General features: G+C 39.8%; 1 protein-coding gene and 1 long non-coding RNA gene across 2 annotated transcripts; both read left to right on the forward strand.

Moving 5' to 3' along the window:
• Nucleotides 1-950: 950 nt before the first annotated feature.
• LOC124880242 (myelin-oligodendrocyte glycoprotein-like) lies at nt 951-17,813 on the forward strand. The gene is made up of 5 exons (XM_047385225.1): nt 951-1,127; nt 11,759-12,121; nt 12,209-12,298; nt 12,382-12,488; nt 17,522-17,813. The coding sequence occupies exons 1-4, from the start codon at nt 1,064-1,066 to the stop codon at nt 12,483-12,485; spliced, it is 621 nt and encodes a 206-aa protein (XP_047241181.1). The 5' UTR covers nt 951-1,063; the 3' UTR covers nt 12,486-12,488; nt 17,522-17,813.
• Nucleotides 1,462-2,461, forward strand: LOC124880243. Its single transcript, XR_007041271.1, has 3 exons — nt 1,462-1,816; nt 1,930-2,000; nt 2,121-2,461. It is a non-coding gene; the product is annotated as an uncharacterized LOC124880243 (long non-coding RNA).
• Nucleotides 17,814-19,324: the final 1,511 nt, after the last annotated feature.

The raw sequence follows: 19,324 nt of genomic DNA on the forward strand, positions 1-19,324 counted from the left end.
CTCAAAGGACCTGTTTGATTTTTTAACTCCTTAAGCAGCATAAGTATCATGTACTGTTTTGACAAGTAGAAATAACGAACAGGTCGCTGCTGGAAGGAGGAATGAATGGAGGAACCATCAGTCTCTTGGCTTTCCACAGTAAAGACAGGTCTTTCTCTGCCTTATCTTCTGCTCAAGCTGTTGCTGCTTATTTAAAATGTCCACCACAAGATTATCCAAAGAATCTTGAGGGACAGGTGTGGACAGAGCAGGTGCTGGTGGATTGAAGCTGGACGGATTATGGTGGGTACAGAAACACCGGTTGATGGTCTCCCTTCAGGTAAACTGTGCCGGTAGTGTTGCTAAGCAACACACAGCTTATCAGGTATGATTACCTTACAACACACCTTTACTACCGGCTACGGTGGCTTTTTATGTCCAAAGAGACGTACGCTTTTTGTAGTTGGTTCGGATCGGGGCCGGTTTATATATAAGCGAACCGCACCAGAGTCCGTTTGGAAGCGAACCGAGACCACCTCAAAAAGTGGGTCTCGGTCCGGTTGTTTGGTGGGGGAAACGAACTCTGGTCCGTTTAAAGCGAACCAAAAGTGGCAAGTGTGAATCCACCCTAAATCTAAATAAGCCAGGGTTTGGAATCATGTTGGACTTAACTTTATTCAGCGTTTATTTTTTCATATTTGGGATCTGTTTCATATAATCCATTCATTTGGATCTAACAACAAAACTGTTTTAAAAGAATAACGTAGACAATTGTTCAAGGATGTATTCAGGAAGGTGGATTTTTTTTTTTTTTTATATCAGCTGACAAAAACATAATGATGTGGAAATGATCACAGATGAGTTCAGATGTTGAACATGTGGTTTATCAGGCGCTCTCGGTTTGCTCTAATAACCACGTAACAACAGCACTAAATGTGTTATTTTCTGCTGTAAACCTGCTTCCTACTGCGTCTAGTCTGTTTCCGCCCTTCCTGCCGTCTGTGGCAGGATATGGACAAATAGGGTTAGGTTCTTACTGGACCCCGATCGCAGCTGTTCAGTTTCTCTTTCTCAACATGCTGGGATGTCCACGTCTCCTTTCTGGGTTTCTACCTGCTGCTTCTGTCTGCTCTGGACTCTAGTTGAAGGTAAATGTTCTGGGCTCACTAATATTAACACGAACTGACCCAGTGATCCAGACACTTTAAAGCTCAGCCTGATTTTAGGACGATTTGCTTTAGTTTAGTTTAGAGCTTATAGAAAGGTGTGTTCTTACGGAGATTCAACAGCTTTCAGAACCTTTTCACTTACTGTTCAAGTCTGAAGCAAATTAACCGGATTTCTCGTCATAGAGCGTTTTGGGTCCTAACGGAACAGCTGACATAACAATACTATAGTATTGTTATTTACTACTACTACTAATAATACTAATAGTAATTATAATTGTAATATTTTCTCTGACTCCAGGGTAATTTTTCATGTCAAATAATAACAACTGTAATATTGAGTATTTCTACTATGACTCAAAGAAACCAAACTGTCCTTTTACTTCAGCGATCATAAACACAGTGGAAAACACCAGGGTCCCGTTTAAAAAGCGGGGTTACCTAGCAACCTAGACCATCATGCCAACGAGGTAACTTTGGTTGAGTCAAAGCCGCGTGGAGTTGAGCATGAGCGCGAGTGAATAAGAAGCCCTGACCAACAGATTCACCATGGCAACGACAGTAAGAAGCCTCGAAGTGCGCAATATTAATGACCGCGTAGGGAGAACATCGTATTTAAGAAGAAAAGCAAAACTGTCGCTGCTGCAAAAAAGCAGAGACCAAGTCAGTGCGTGAGTAGGATTTGACGGAATTAAAGTTGAATCTCTACACTTATTCAGCGTCCAAAAAATTATTAATAAAGTGTGTGTGTGTGTGTGTGTGTGCCACAAATGTGTGTCTATAGGTGCAACCCAGCAGGCACAAAAAGGACGTGGCAGCAAATAAATATGAAATATAAACATCCAGTTAAATCAGGTCAGGTCCAGTTGTGTTTAACCTTTACCAACTGAAATACACAACATGCACTGGCTATGTTCAACATATCAAGAAGAGTAGACATTCAGCTGAAATGTAGATATTTTTCTGTCACTAAAGCTCCCTGTGAAACAGCTGTACAAGGTGTACTTTCAACAAAACGTGGAATCAGAAAGGAAGACCTGAAAATCAGGTATAGAAACTGAAAAAAAAAAATGCATTGGATTTACTCAATGCAATAGTGGACATTGGTTGCACACAATGTTTTTACTTTGGCAACAATCTACACTGTTGTGTTCATTTAACACAAATTTGTTATATTCAGTAAACACAAGTATTTTATGTTGCTACAAAATGATTAAAATGTGTTTGAATAAATTAAGTTCTGCAATCATTTCACTTTTGTCATTTGACTTCAACACAACTCAATCATTTTATTACAACACAATTTGATTACTTAAATTCAACATAGATTTTATATTCTAATGACACCTTGATAATGTTAGGGTTAGTTAATGTTATTTAATGATGTTAGTTAATAATGTTATTACTTTAATATAATTAAAAATGTCAAAATAATTGTTATTCCAAAAACATACATTATTCTAAATCAAAAACAGATTTTAAATGTAAATCAAGTTAATTCTATTTTCAACATCCTGTTAACCACTTTCTCCCCACCAAATAAGTTGACGTTTAGAAAGAATTTTGAAACAATAAAAGCTTTTATTCAATGTTTTGGAAAAAGTTAAAATGGCACATTTTACAGCCGTAATAAATGGTGTATTGATGAAAATAAATTGCACCAAAACATACAACAAAACTGGTATCTGGACCTCCACACACATGAAATGTCACTTTGTTTTTAAATGTAATCGCTCATTAACAATTATTGCATTGGCTCATTAGTGCAGTCATTTTATTCCATAACTTGGAAAAACAGTCAAACTGGCACAGCAATACATTATAAATCATGTATTGATGCACACATTGCTCCAAAACGTACAACAAAACTGGTATCTGATCCCCCGCCCCTCCGTCCCCACACAACATTTTATTCTATAACCTGGAAGAACAGTCAAAATAGCACATTTTACATCCATTATAGAACAGCAGAGTTTGATGCACACATTGCACCGAATGTCCAGGAAAACTGGTATTCAGGTTTCCCACTGACAATAAGTAACATGAAATGAACATGTGAATGAATGTCAACTTGAAAAAAATAATACACTAAGACATTAACACTTACTGTATTGGCTAACTGTTGCAGTCATCTTTGCTTAACAAATACTAGTGGTGGAAGAGAACAAGCCACATCAGTTTTTTTCAAAAACAGGGATTGGTCATTACTGATGCATTTTAGCTTTCAGGCTTTGCACCTTTTTTGAAAGTTGGGCTGCATCCAACTCCATTATTATTTTTTGAAAAACCTCAAAGGTGTAAGGACGTTTTTGTGGATACCTCAAATGTAAGCAGTAACAAAGACCAAACAGCATTGCAGATGCAAGGGCCACATTGTCAAGATCGCGAAGCGCAACCACACCTTCGATAACAACTCCGACATCATTATTGTCACCATTGGGAGTTCCTCTAGATATGTAGATTCCAACAGTTGTTGCTTCTATGGCACTTAGTGTAGTAGCCTCAGTCATGTCCTGTTGATAAAAAAGAATTTCTTTTTAGATTTTTTTTTTTAAACACATGTAGATTCTACTTTTATACTTTACAGTAGGGGTGAAACGACTGGGGTAATCCCATTTATTCAATTAAATAATAAACTAATTTAATAATCAAATAAAACATGCCATTTGGTAAAAGTTGAACCCACCCATAGCAGTAATTGAGGCAAAACTGTATAAAAATATTAAACATCTTGTTTAAAAAAAAACTGATTCTTGTTTTAATTGTAAAAATGCTTTGTATAGGCCAGATTCATGTTTATTTAGAAAAATGTTATTCTAGTTAAAAATTATTCTTTAAAACTTTACACCTGGATTACACCTACAAACTTACCACGTACTCCTGGACAAGGTCATCAGGGTCCTCGTTGAGGAAAATGCAGAGTCCTCTTATGATACTCTCCCTGGCAGTATCAATGTCATCCTGAAAGGTTATTACAACACATAACATTTTAACAAGTTGTCAAAACAAAGACAAAATTTGGGCAAAAAAACAAAACAAAACATGATCTGAATGAAGTGCGTGTAAAGAATTTATGGATGTTAACGCATTCATTTACATGCTCTGCTGTGAAAGTAATTCAATTCAATTCAAAAATAGTTTATTAATCCCAAAGTAAAATTAAACGTTGTTGTGGCTCATATTATGAAGGTTTCTTCAAAGAGCCGTTTTAGATGCTGATGGCTGTGGGCAGGAAGGATCTCCTGTAGCGCTCCGTCTTACAGCAGATCTGAAGAAGCTGCTACTAAGCGGAAGTGGAGGGGTGGGGGTAAATTGTTTGACCAGCAGTTCCTGCTGTGTGGATCAACAGCCACAAGGTGACACATGAAAGCACTATAGACTGCTGCCTCTATTGCTCTTCTTAATAATGGTTATTCCAACTTTGAATTACAATCCTAACTTAATTTTAATCTACAGCTAATCAAATCACAGCAGACAAATGACTTTATAACCAAAGGGGAGTGAAAACGTTTTAATAAAATTTATGATAGGGATGTGTTTAAATACACTGCATGTAATTTTGAAGGTCCTGTTAGGGGCCATGTTTAATCAGATTTTGATAACCAGTTTAATGGTTATCACTAGTGCAATGCATTTATAATTTAAAGTTAAAGTAGTTCTTACTGTCATTCTGGTAGCCATGTCCTCTAATTTTTTGCCTCGCTGCCCCTTCTGCTTCTCAAACACCCCCAGGAGACTTGCAGAGTGCATGTCAAGTTGTGAGAGAAACCTTGACTGTAGCTGCATAGTAGTGATCCTCTTTAATTATGCGTTAATCTGAAAGAACATTAAAAATATTTTTCAGCAAAAAAAAAAAAAAAAAAACGCACTATGCATGCGATTTAGGTCAGCAAAGGTTTTCACCAGGTGACAGGATGCTTCATCAAAGCAATCAAGTCCATTCAGACTCATTCGATATTATTAGACTTCTCAATTATGCCCTTAGAAGTCAAATATGACAAACAAAACCATATTTTCATGGAGCCACGTAATAATTTGGCAGCTACAGAAAAATTACAGAACAAATAATTTACTTTGAAGTCAGGATTTCTTACCTCCTTTGCATCAAAGAGAGCAGGCCATCTCTCTTGTAGATCACTGATAATTGGAGCATCGCAGAGTATTTCTTGCCGTCTTAATGCAAAGGATTTCTCCATTTTATCCCTTACAGTATGTCGATTATTTTGTCTCTTGAAATCTAATAGGAGTTCAACCCTCATCTTCTCCAAGGACTGGTGGCTTTCTCCAAGTGGAAAAGATGGGCAATATGCCACCTCACCCCTCTTTGGTTTCTTTACATAGCGGTAGTTTGACAACTTGTACTTGAGGCTGGTTTTCCATCCACCATAGCCAGTGTTTGAGCCCCTTTCCTCCAAACAGGATGCCTCATGATTAGGGCTTTTGCAACCTGGTTGAACTCCTGGTCGGTGAGATTGACTTTGTGTTTGATTACCTCTGTAGAACATCTGATTTCAGCTTTGGATCGGGGATCAGCAAAGTCCCATTTTTTCTGAGAGCCTCATGCGCCTTTTCAAGCTTCAACTCTGCATCATACGAAAAACGAGGTACAATGAATGTATCAGGCCATAAAGACCGTGAAGAAGTGGACTCTGATGTCGGAATCACAGCACAGCCACCAGAATCAGATGTCATGTCACGAGCAGGAGTGATGGCTGAACAGGGAAAACTGAGAGCACCAGCATCTTGAGCTTCGGCGGTTGTGTATATCACCTTGACTGTAGCTTTGTCTTCTATTTCATCCATGGACGTTAAGTTCATAAACGAATTGTCAAAAAGCGTGTCCATGAATTGCAGACAAAATGGTTCAGAAAGTTTGCAATTAGTTTTTATCTCATTCGGCAGTTCAGGCACAGTTGTAGGAAGGCCAGTAGGAAACACCACCCTTTGGCAGCTGTCTGGCCCCAGGATCACTTTGAGGACTGCTGAGGACATCGTAGTGTTCATCGTCTGTCAGAAAAAAAATTAACGTTAAGTCAATCATGTTTTATTCCAGAGGAATACATAACCAGCAAGCCGTTAGATTTGTTTCCTTACCTCATGACACAGACTGATCTTTTTAAGGTCACCATCCGCGCACACCCAACCAAATAGGAAGCCAGGGGGATACTCATCCATTAGTTCACATATTTCCACAACAGCAAATTCTCTTGTTGGAGATGGAGTCAGCTCAAAAGCACCATAATGCTCACAATACCAGCCACACAGCAGTTTCAACACAAAAAAAATTCTCTGTTCAAAAACACATATTTGATGGATTTCTGCAAATTCAGGCAAGCCATCTTCAGACCCATGGATAACTATCATACCTGCCTTGTAGCTTAATCCTTTGCTGCGAACGTGTTTTGCAATATGTATGTTAGATACATCAAAATATTGACGATTAAAAGTTTGAGCTACTTCTTTCTTTAAAAAATCTAAAGGAACAGTAGACACTTGAGACATCCAGCATTGGTTTATCAATATTTGGTGAGGACAAGTGGTACCCAATCATGAACTGATGTTTGACAGCCAGAGAGAGGGTAATGTTTTTGAAGCAACTTGTGTGTTTAATTACTTTTTTGAAAAAACTGTGCTTTGCTTCAAACCTGAGGGTCCAAAGACCCACAAGAGGCCCAACATACTTTATTAGCTGTGGGTAATGTTCTAAGTAGTGGTGTTTGGGCAGCAGTCTTTTGTTGGGAAACAGCTCTTGAAACCTTTGTCTATGATCAGAACTTTTGCTCTCAAGGTATGCAATAGACTCGTTGTGGAGAGGAGCAACTACAAGCTCAACAATCAGTTTTAGATCTAATAAGACCTTCCATGCTGGATCATGCTCAGGAATCTTTGGCCCGATTAGAAATGGGAGCAATCTTAGCAGGCTCCAGTTTTCATGGGCGTTACCACCAATCGTGTTCCTACTCAAGAGGTTTTTGGGCAAGATGTGAGGTTTATTTGTTTTGTCAGTCCACCGGTATGGGAAATGAAGGATTAAGTTGTTAATATCATCCAAGGTGATATACTTCTTTGATATTATTAATGTGAGACAACATGCTATTTCAACAGGTACAATGCCTTCGAACAGATCATGGGCTATGTCTGGAGGATAGCCACTGACAGCATGAAAGTGAGAAAGTGCCTCAGTAAGACAACAAGCTATTTTCACTCCAAAACAGCTGATACTACTCTTTATGGCTTCTTTGACATGGGTTTGATGTATGTCCTTTGTGCGTAGGCTGAAAGAACCTTCTCTAACCTCATGTGATCTAATTTCTGAAGCTGTTGCAGTACCACAGCGGCAAAAATAGGGGCCTATGAAATTTTCAACAAAGTCCGCTATTCCATGAGCTCCTACGTTGTCTGCAGCAACAGTCAGCACTGTGCCCTTCAGTGTTGTACCTAGTTGTGGGACAAAAATTCCATCAACTTCCAACACCTTTAGATCACGTGTGAGTGGCTCTAAAACCTTATCATAACCATATAACTTAACATGATCCGTTTTGCAAAGAACAGCCAAGTAAATCGAGGACAAAGATGAATGAGACCCTGGCGGCAGGTTACTCAGCACCCAATACACTCCACAAAGTCTGGGTTTTACGGGAGGTGCCTAGGGGGTTACAGACCTCAAATTCATCAACATACAAACCAATAGATACCCTTAACTCTTGCCCTGAAAAAAAAATGTTTTGCTTACAATACAAACCATCCCAAAAAGACTTGTACACAACTTCTTCCTTCTCTGTTTCCCCTTGTTTTTTGTAACAACACACTATATTATCCACAATATCTTTCCGACTCAACAGCAATTTAAGGGACTCAAGAATGGGGATGTACTGAAAGGTTCTCTTTTCTGTAGCATTTAATATATATTCCACTGGTTCCACAATATTAAAATTTGCCTTGTAATATTGTTTTCTTTGGTATGCAGAACTCAAAGGACCACCCTTCTCTATGGCTTTATTAATAGGGTTCCCTTTGCACAGAGAAGCAGTTATTTCCCCTATGATATCTCTGTCAATTTGGAGCCTGTGCTTATGAAAGATCTTAGCCAGAACACCATCTGTGTGGGCTGCTGAGACAGAACTGGTTAAGTGGTGAAGCTCTTGCAAAAACTCATCGATTGCTGTGCTTGGAACGTGGTTAAAATGTTCTAACGTTAACAAAGCGCCAGCAAATGTGTACTTTATTTCATTTGGAAGGTCAACTGGGGCATCAACACTGCAATTTGGTTGTGCATTCAATAATGCTTCATTACTGTCACTGTCATCAATAGGGGTTTCCACAGATTCCAGTGGAACAGCATTAGCTATTGTTATGATTCCAGGCTTAAAATTTGTTATTGAATAAGAATTATGTGTTCTGCTCTCATGGGATTTAAATGTTAAAAAGATATTCGTTTGAAAATTGCAATCAAAAAATGGGCAGGTCACCACCTCATTTTTCTTCAAGTGTGCATAAATATGAGCCCAATAATTCCTTTCAAAGACAAGATCTTTACAAGGACATAAATGGCAACTAAATATACAGCCCTCTGATTGACAATGGCCTTCAGACACATTAACTCTATTCAAATGAATCAAAAGGGCATTCCATGTCCTAAAATTGCATGGACAGCTTAAATGAGGACATAGAAAATGATGATTATTCCCATGATATCTATGTTTTACTCTATAATGACTTAATACTTTAGACCTGCTTGGTAAAACTGAGGGGCAGGCTTTACAGGGCCACATTCACAGCATCATTCACTGAAAAGAAGAAAAAGGAAAATAATGGATTAGTATCTGATAAGAAATCCATCAAATATTTTTAATTTAATAATGCATGACAAGCGGCTAAAATATGTCTATATATATCAGAGATAACAGTAGTGAACAATGAGGAGCTAAAAAGTTAATGATTTTTTTTATATGTTCTGTCTATTAATACTTGCATTTACATTCTTGTGACATATCTTGAAAGGTTAGTTCATTTATTAACATACTTGAGAGGGTAGACAATATCAGGAACACTTTTTAATATAAAGCACATATGCAGCATCTATTTATCTCCCTGACAATGAAAAAAAAACTGTTTCTAAAAGTAGAATTCATGGCACATCTTTTACATTGGATTACATAAGAAAAACTCAACTCACCACCACTAGAGCCCACAGCAAAAGACTTGACAACAAGATATCAGGAGATGGATTTGGTCTGTCAATCTGCAGCAAAAACAGCAACACAAAAACAATGCAGAGAACAGAACTTTTACCTTTCCCTCTAATCCACAATCCACCAACCCAAAAACGCTGTCGTGGAAAAGTAGTGACCTACATAATTACCACGCTATAAAATAATACTGTAACATTATGAGACATAGTTGTTTTCTAGCCAAAACCTAAAGAAGTTTGGGAAACAGAACTTCGCACAGAACCTGAACTACATTACAGAGACGGATGCTGTGCGGAGGGATTTCAAAAGCGCGGGTGGCGTACAGCTACACCCGTCCTAGGAATGTAGTTATGAGTATTTGCTTCATGTCTCGTAATTTTACATAATTATACGTTATTATTTCATAGCGTGGTCAATGTGCAGGTCATAAAGTGTCCACGACAGCATTTAGAAGTTTTTAGATTGTGTATTTGATTGTTTTTGAGGGAACAGCGAGAGTCCCGTATCCATCCGCTTAGAGAGTACCTGCTCTCAAGCCTGAGCCTTTGGTGATGGACGTCTTTTTCCCGCCTCTTACTAATATGACTGCAGCCAACATTAAATACATGAGCAAACGAAAATGTACTTTGCAGCATTCCATTAATGGCCCCATTAAGTAATCTCTGTACTGTCGGAAAAAATGGCCAAAAACACTAGATGTGCGCTTGGTTGTCCAACAACGCTAGTTCTATATATCAAATATTTGAGAGCAGATGCTAATTTAGCAGACAGCATTAGCATGGTGAAAAACTACAAGGGAGCCACGCCTTAACGTTAATAATTATGGCACAGCTTATTCATACAAAGTCATTCTTTCTGCCAGTATATGTCCTAGTCTGTCAGATTTAACAAGTTAGGAACATCTAGTTAGCAACATAAAGTTAGCTTGCACAGAAAGAGGCGCATTTAATGGCAGCTGAAACTCTGAATATGCCCATTAAACAGCACGACAAGAATAGATCCCTTAAAAACTGGTCTTCCATGTTGCTCGAGAATATATTAAACATCTCTGCATAGTTAATACTGAAATAGATTCCATACTTAGCGAGCTGAGCTGCACCTCGAACTTGCTTCGCTGGGGATGTGAAGGAGTCAGATACCGTTGGGCGGGATTTTTTTAAACTTTCTCGTTTTAGGAGAGCGATATCGTGAAAAACCTTGTATTAACATGACTGATTCACTTTATCCCAAGATGAATTGAACATGTTAAAACACAAACTATGTATATTATATAGTATACACACAATGAAATTACATTTTCTTTCACTACATGAAACAATCTTGTAAAAGTTAATAAAAACGTTTACATAGATTCAACAGATGCCAGTTTCCTTTTTTTCAGTGCAGAATACAGCTGCTGGATCTTCAGTTAAATGTGGCTGAGGTCCCCACAGAGGTGGATGATTTGATTTGTTTGAACAAAATATCAATAACAACTGGATTTCACTTGCAGGCAATAAAGAACACTGCATGAAATGAAGGGATCTGTCTTTAGCTACATTTCTATCGATTCAGTGTATTTAATGCAAAATAGAAAAGAAAACCCTTTATTGTCCCAGGTGGAGACATTCAGACGTGTCCGCAACAAAGCTAAAGGCACTGAAAGGATCCAGGTTCATACATCACTAAAACCATAGAAGAAATTACCAGACTAAAAGCGATAAGAACAAATCAGGAAAGACAACCAGGCTGTATAGTAAAGGAGAATAAAACTCAGGATAAATTAAATTTATTTTTGAACATACTGTGTGGTTATCAACAAGATATACTCAGGTGATTTAAATTAGAGGTGCAGCGTAGTCAGGGGACATTGGTGACAGCATCAGTGTAAATACTTGTTGACTGAGAGATGAAATCTGCAATATTCAAGGATTTTTACTGTCATATTTTATTCTCACATTTACATGTTAAGGTATGAAATTTTCTAAAATATAACACATGTTCAGATCTGCTGTAAGACGGAGCGCTACAGGAGATCCTTCCTGCCCACAGCCATCAGCATCTACAACGGCTCTGTGAAGGAACCTTCATTATATGAGCTACAACAACAATTAGTTTGCCTTTGGGATTAATAATGTATTTTTGAATTGAATTGAATTTGAGATAAATGTGCCTGTGTGTGTCTGTGTTTGTGTAATCTGATAAACATGTCTCATCTGAACACATCTTCTCATTTATTAAATATGATTTCTTGTAAAAATTCATGAATAAATCGATCTGAGAATCTGAGGGTCTTTAACTTTCTTTAGAGTGATATTTGTTACAGAAAAAGGAGAAAAGAAAAATGTATTTTCCATTGAATTGCTGCATGTTTCAAATAATCAGTCAGTCATTTTCATGATTATATTATAAAAATAAATAAAATCTCTCCTGTGTTTCCAGGAAAGCATCAGCTGATTGGTCCATCTGAGCCAATCGTAGCTGCTCCTGGAGATGATGTCCTCCTTCCATGTCGGGTGGATCCTGAGTGGGACGCCGTGGGGAAGACGGTGGAGTGGTCCAGACCGGACCTGAGGGTCCCGGGCGGACAGAAGCTGGTGGAGTATGTGTACGTGTACCGGTTCAAGAAGATGGACCGAGACATGATGATGGAGACGTACATCCAGAGGACGTCTCTGTCAGAAGAAGGACTGAGACATGGAGATGTGTCTCTTTCAATCAGGAACGTGAGCTTGGAGGATAACGGGAGGTTCAGATGTTTCCTCCCAAGCCTGATGAGAGCTGCAGAAGTTCATCTTATTGTCGGTGAGTAAACGGGTCCAAACTGCAGGTTCTGATTGTGATTAATTTTAGTTTTTCTAGACAGTCTAATGAATCCTGTTGCTGTTTCAGACCCAAACTTTGTTAAAATGACGACAACGGACACGGTTCCTCACAGAACCCTCATCACTCCAACCCCACAGGATGAGACCAGCAGTACCGGTGAGTCAGCGGGTCGAACCAGAACATTTCAGCCTTGTTTGTTAATCTGAATGTTTACACTCTTCCTTTTGTTTTTGTTCCAGATCGTTGGACCAGGCTCCACATTTGTTTACCTGTTTTGTTGTTCTTCATCATTTGCCTGAGTGCAGTTTTCATCTTCATCGTTAAAAGATGCCGACAAAAATAGGAAGTCAGTCAGATTTGTTTTGTGACATATTTTTGTCATCAAAGATTTAAGTCCTCCATCTGTTGTCTTGGTCAGCTTGGTCACACCCTGCTGTGGCGTCCCATTCCTCCACCAGTCTGCCAGGTGGTTGGGTTGGTCGCTCTGGCATGAAAAGCATGGCCAACAAGTGTTCAATTCAAAAATACTTTATTTATCCCAAAGGGAAATTAAATGTTGTTGTAGCTCATATTATGAAGGTTTCCTCAAAGAGCCGTTGTAGATGCTGATGGCTGTAGGCAGGAAGGATCTCCTGTAGCGCTCCGTCTTACAGCAGATCTGAAGAAGCCTCTGACAGAAGACACTGTTGTTGTAGGACAGTCTCATGAAGAGGATGCTCAGGGTTCTCCATAATGTTCTTCATTTTATGAAGAATCCGTCTTTCCACAATGATCTCCAGAGGTTCCAGAGGAGTCCCCAGAACAGAGCCAGCCTTCATTATCAGTTTGTTGAGCTTTTTTAAGTCCCTGGTTCTGATGCTGCTTCCCCAGCAGATGATGGTAGAAGAGATCACACTTTCCACAACAGACTTATAGAAGATATGCAGCATCTTGCTGCAAACACCAAAGGACCTAAGCTTCCTCAAGAAGTACAGTCTGCTCTGTCCCTTCTTGTAGATGGCTTCACAGTTGCATCTCCACTCTAGTCTGTTGTCCAGGTGAACACCGAGGTATTTATACTTTATACCACCTCCACTTCTGACTGGAAATAGTGTTTGACTTATTCCTGTTTCTCTGAAAATCTACAATCATCTCCTTTGTTTTAGTCACGTTCAAAATGAGATGATTGTTTCCACACCATGCCACAAAGTGGTCCACCACCTTCCTGTACTCAGCTTCTTGTCCATCTCTGATCCACCCCACGACTGCAGAATCATCCGAGTATTTCTGCAGATGACAGGAGTCTGTCTTGTACTAGAAGTCTGAGGTGTACAGAGTGAAAAGAAATGGTGAGAGTACAGTCCCCTGTGGTGCTCCTGTGCTGCTGACTACCTGGTTAGACTCACAACCCTTCAGTCTCACAAACTGTGGTCTGTTTGTCAGGTAGTCTTTGATCCAGGAGATTGTTGAGGCCTCCACCTGAGTCTTCTGGAGTTTCTGACAAAGCAAATCAGGTTGGATTGTATTAAATGCACTGGAGAAATCAAAGAACATGATCCTCACAGTGCTGCTGGCTTTGTCCAGATGACAGTGGGTTTGTTGAAGCAGGTGAATGATGGCATCTTCAACTCCAACTCCACAGCGATAAGCAAACTGAAGGGGGTCCTGATGGTTTACTGTTTGCTTACACAGGTGGGCCAACAGAAGTCTCTCTAGGACCTTCATGATGTGAGATGTCAGGGCAACAGGTCTATAGTCATTGATCCAGGAAATTGTTGAGGCCTCCACCTGAGTCTTCTGGAGTTTCCAACTGTGGATAAACAGTCTATCTTTCTGCATCAAGATTGGCTCTAGAGATGACAAGCCGTGTTTTTTAGAGAGGGAGACGTTGCTTCATACCACCCCACGGCCTCCATCAGAGAGGATCTGGCAAGTTTTTCATGGGTGCACCTCTGCTGCTCAGCCCATGAGTCCATCTTCCTCACAAATGTGGGAAATAAACAGCCGTTCCAATGGGATCAGATTTATTGCCAAAAACTTTGTTGCAACAGAAAGAAATAGGCAATAAATAGATGGCCTTACCTTTTTCTGCTACATTTATGTTACAATAATGAAGATGTTGGTAATGGACCAGGGAGTTGATACAAGCTATTTATTTATTTATTTATAATATACTAACAAATCCACAGGCAGCACGAAAACAGGAGTTTGGTTTGCAGTACCGGCACTAAGTCGGACCTGTTCCCGGTGCATGTTGGACTCCGGCAGCGCTGCCCTTTGTCACCGGTCCTGTTCATAACTTTTATGGACAGGATTTCTAGGCACAGCCAAGGGCCGGAGCGGGTCTGGTTTGGGGACCAGTGTATTTTGTCTATTCTTTTTGCAGATGATGTGGTCCTGCTGGCCCCATCTAGCCAAGACCTACAGCATGCACTGGGACGGTTCACAGCCGAGTGTGAAGTGGGTGGGATGAGGATCAGCTCCTCTAGGTCCGAGGCCATGGTTCTTGAAAAGGGTGGCTTGTACTCTTCAGGTTGGAGGGGAGTTCCTGCCTCAAGTGGAGGAGTTCAAGTATCTTGGGGTCTTGTTCACGAGTGAGGGGAGAATGGAGCGGGAGACCGACAGATGGATCGGTGCGGCTGCAGCAGTAATGGGGACGCTGTGCCCTTCTGTTGTGGTGAAGAGAGCTGAGCCGAAAAGGGAAGCTCTCGATTTACCGGTCGGTCTACGTTCCTACCCTCACCTATGGCCATGAACTTTGGGTCATGACCGAAAGAACGAGATCCCGGATACAAGCGGCTGAAATGAGCTTCCTCCGTAGGGTGGCTGGGCACTCCCTTAGAGATAGGGTGAGGAGCTCGGCCATCCGGGAGGGGCTCGGAGTAGAGCTGCTGCTCCTCCACATCGAGAGGAGCCAATTGAGGTGGCTCGGGCATCTATACCGGATGCCTCCTGGACGCCTTCCTCGGGGAGTGTTCCAGGCACGTCCCACCGGGAGGAGGCCCAGGGGACGGACCAGGACACGCTGGAGGGACTACACACATGGACAAAATTGTTGATACCCCTCGGTTAATGAAAGAAATACCCACAATGGTCTCATAAATAACTTGAATCTGACAAAAGGTAATAATGAATACAAATTATATAAAAATGAACAAAAGAAAGTTAGACATTGCTTTTCAAACAAGCTTCAACAGAATTATGTGAAAAAATAAACTCATGAAACAGGCCTGGACAAAAATGATGGTACCCTCCACTTAATATTTTGCTGCGCAACCTTTTGAGGCAATCACTGCAATCAAATGATTCCTATAACTGTCAATGAGACTTCTGTACCTCTCAGCAGGTATTTTGGACCACTCCTCATGAGCAAACTGCTCCAGTTGTCTCAGGTTTGAAGGGTGCCATTTCCAGACGGCATGTTTGAGCTCCTTTCAAAGATGCTCAATAGGATTTAGGTCAGGGTTCATAGAAGGCCACTTCAGAATAGTCCAATGTTTTCCTCTTAGCCATTCTCGGGTGTTTTTAGCTGTGTGTTTTGGGTCATTATCCTGTTGCATGATCCATGACCTGTGACTGAGACCAAGCTTCTGACACTGGGCAGCACATTTCTCTCTAGAATCCCTTGATAGTATTGAGATTTCATTATACCCTGTACAGATTCAAGACACCCTGTGCCAGATGCAGCAAAGCAGGCCCAGAACATAACACAGCCTCCTCCATGTTTCACAGTAGGGACGGTGTTCTTTTCTTCATATGCTTCATTTTTCTGCGAACCTAGAGCTGATGTTCTTTGCCAAAAAGTTCAATTTGTGTCTCATCTGTCGATAGGACTTTCTCCCAGAAGCTTTGTGGCTTGTCAACATGTAGTTTGGTAAATTCCTGTCTGGCTTTTTTATGATTTGTTTTCAACCGTGATCTCCTTGGTCGTCTCCCATTAAGTCCACTTTGCCTCAAACAACGTTGGATGGTGCGATCTGACACTGATGTTCCTTGAGCTTGAAGTTCACCTTTAATCTCTTTAGAATTTTTCTGGGCTCTTTTGTTATTGTTCGTATTATCTGTCTCTTTGTTTTCTCATCAATTTTCCTCCTGCGGCCACGTCCAGGGAGGTTGGCTACAGTTCCATGGATCTTAAATTTCTGAATAATATGTGCAACTGTAGTCACAGGAACATGAATCTGCTTGGAGATGGTCTTATAACCTTTACCTTTAACATGCTTGTCTATAATTTTCTTTCTAATCTCCTGAGACAACTCTTTCCTTTGGTTCCTCTGGTCCATGTTGAGTGTGGTACCATGTCACCAAACAGCATAGTGACTACCTGTATGTTTGACTACCACTGATGATGGGAATGCTACATGTATATTTTGTATTCAACATACATATTTATATCTAATAATAATAATTAGGGATCCACCGATATCAAAATTCAGGCCAATATCAATATCCGATATTAATATCGCTTTTATGGGCGATAATCAATATTTATTATATTGTAAACACCCTAGATGCACTGCATCACTGTCACATGACCAGACAAATACCACTTGGCCAACTATTAGAGGCGACAGTGGTAGGGGTTCATCCTGTAACAGGTGGGTTGCTGGTTTGAACCTCCGCTCAGTTGTTGTGTTCTGATGGTGGTCAGAGGGCTGTTGTGTTTTCATTCACTGCGAGCAGAAAATTATCATAATTAACAGAAACGAACACTTGAAAACATCGGCCTGTGTGTAAATAATCTATATTATATGTTTCACTTAGTGGTGGAGTTCGTAAATAAATGAGCTTTTCTATAATATTCTAATTTATTGAATTACTTGAATAATGATTTACTCCCAGTTTCCTTTTTTAAACTGAGACACTAGCTGTGAACCGATGTATCTTTGGATATTTAACATGTAATAGTAAGTTTAGTATTAGATTTTTAATTGACATGTTAACATTTTCATCTTCTAATAACTCATCATCTTGTTTCTGCCTCATTTATGCGTTTTAATCAGAATAAAACCCATTTTGGTCCTTCTGATCCAGTCTCTGCTCTGTTGGTCCAGAACCTCTGATCTAACTGTTCTGTGTGTCAGAATCATTTTCTTTAACATAAATGCTTGTTATACATATTAAAGGGCTGTATAGTGGTGGGATCCTGACCTTAAAGGTCAAATCTGAGGTCATTTGAATGGAGAGAAGTTCATGTGTTCAGTGAAACTTTTCTCCTCCTTCAGTCATGCTGCATATATTAACATTCTGTTTCCTTTCATTCAATCCCATTATCATGCTTGACTTTGTGTCAGAACTTCTCTTTGCCCGCAAATGTCTAAGGAGTTTGAATTCATTTTGTTCAGATCTGCATGTTGGGGGCTGAACACAGTTGAATTTTTATTCTTTGTTCTCTCAAAGGTTCTTCGTCTGGCTGCTCTCAGACTCTGCAGGGATGACCCAAACCTTCAGATCAACACGGGCTTTTGACCTTTATCCCAGGAGAGAAACCTAATATTCTGTTGAGCATCAGGTTGATCAAGATGTTTGCATATTTTATCTGTTTCTGTTCAGAAATCTGTTTTCTTAAGTTACAAACTGATCTAGAAGCATGTATGAATAATGGGAAACTGATGGAAAAGATCAAAGTGACGAAGAATAAAGCTGCGTAAAATTGTACAAAAAAGTAAAGAAAATAAATGTCGTTTCTGGAGTTTAGACTGATGTTTATTCCTCGTCACATGCTCTGATTGAAGAGTGTTTGTCAGAATGGAAAACAGAAGCAGAACTGTTAGGAGGAGACATGATCTTTTGTGAGGACACATTCCTAAGTCAGTGACATGTTGAGGGTTAATATATGTGACAAAGTCACGTGACTGTCTAGATGCCGGACCCTGTCTGAAGGTAATTTAAAAAATCAGATGCATGTATTGTCTGAAATGTTTATGTGGTCATTGTTCTGGAGGAATCCTTCTACATTCGGCGTGAGATTTCTCCAGATCGGTGCAAAGGTATGTAGTTTGTTACATGAGCTCGGTTGGAAATATAACCCTCCTACGTTTAATTAAGTCTTGCTCCTGGATCATCCTCACATCGCCAGTTTGAAGCTGAAAAAACCCATCATCCACAACAGAACCAACTGATGTTTTGATGTTAAAAAAAGATGCTAAAAAATATATTTATGAGAAGAAAAAGTAGAGTTATTAAAGGGAAGAAATCTGTGGCTTACTCTACGTAAATTGAAAAATAAAAATGCATCTGAATAAATTTAGTTAACAAGCAGATTGGTGAGAATCAAAGTGGCACTTTAAATAATTCTCGCAAGATTTGAGAAAGGACAGAAGATACAATCAAACCAGAGTCTCAGTCTGCCCGTCCTGCTGTGGACAGGAACTGTCAAGACAGTTACATTCAGGCTGAGAATGTAATTCACAATACAGAGGAGACAAGGAGATAAGACAGTCCTTGACCATGAGATATCTAACTCTGGAGAGAAGAGAAGTATGTTTTCTTGGGTAAGCAAACCGCCACATCAGGAAGGCCTTGCATTCCAGGTAAGGCAGCCCCACAACTTGTTTCACAGTTAATTACTGAGACAACAATGAAGTGATCAAATGATCAAACAGTCAGATATAATTGAGTAGAATATGTGTTCCAGTGAAACTCGTTTGTCAGATTAAAAAAGCCTTTTAAAGATAACAACGATTAATCAGGTAATAAACACACTTCTTATTAAGCCCACTGTAGCGACTATCAAATTTCATCCCTTTTTTAGTCGCTTCTGGGTGCGAGGGATCAAGGTCCTAACACGCTCCAAAAAGTAATGTCCAGACTGGGAGATAAGCTTGGAGATGCTCCCATTTATTAAATACAAGTTGATCATTGAATGTGATCCAAAATCCAGGGTGGCAGTCTATGGCAGCATGCAAAATAGATGGCAATTTTTGTCAATATGTGGATATGATGAAGCCTAACCAGCATACAATAGAGAGCGGTAAAAACCATATAACCTCCCAACACCCCATCACACTGCCCTTTCACCTTAACACCTACATAGATTTCTGCCCACACCGCCACTAATGGTAGAGTGAAATATAGGTCAGTGTCATTCCACATATAAACCAAAAACTGCCACCAAACCAAACTGAATTGTCAGAACCAAATAAGACAGACCCAAACTATACCCAAACACCAACACCTACAAATGGCTCTTATACACCAGCC

The sequence above is a fragment of the Girardinichthys multiradiatus genome, chromosome 14 (assembly GCF_021462225.1).
Source record: "Girardinichthys multiradiatus isolate DD_20200921_A chromosome 14, DD_fGirMul_XY1, whole genome shotgun sequence".
Classification (NCBI taxonomy): domain Eukaryota; kingdom Metazoa; phylum Chordata; class Actinopteri; order Cyprinodontiformes; family Goodeidae; genus Girardinichthys; species Girardinichthys multiradiatus.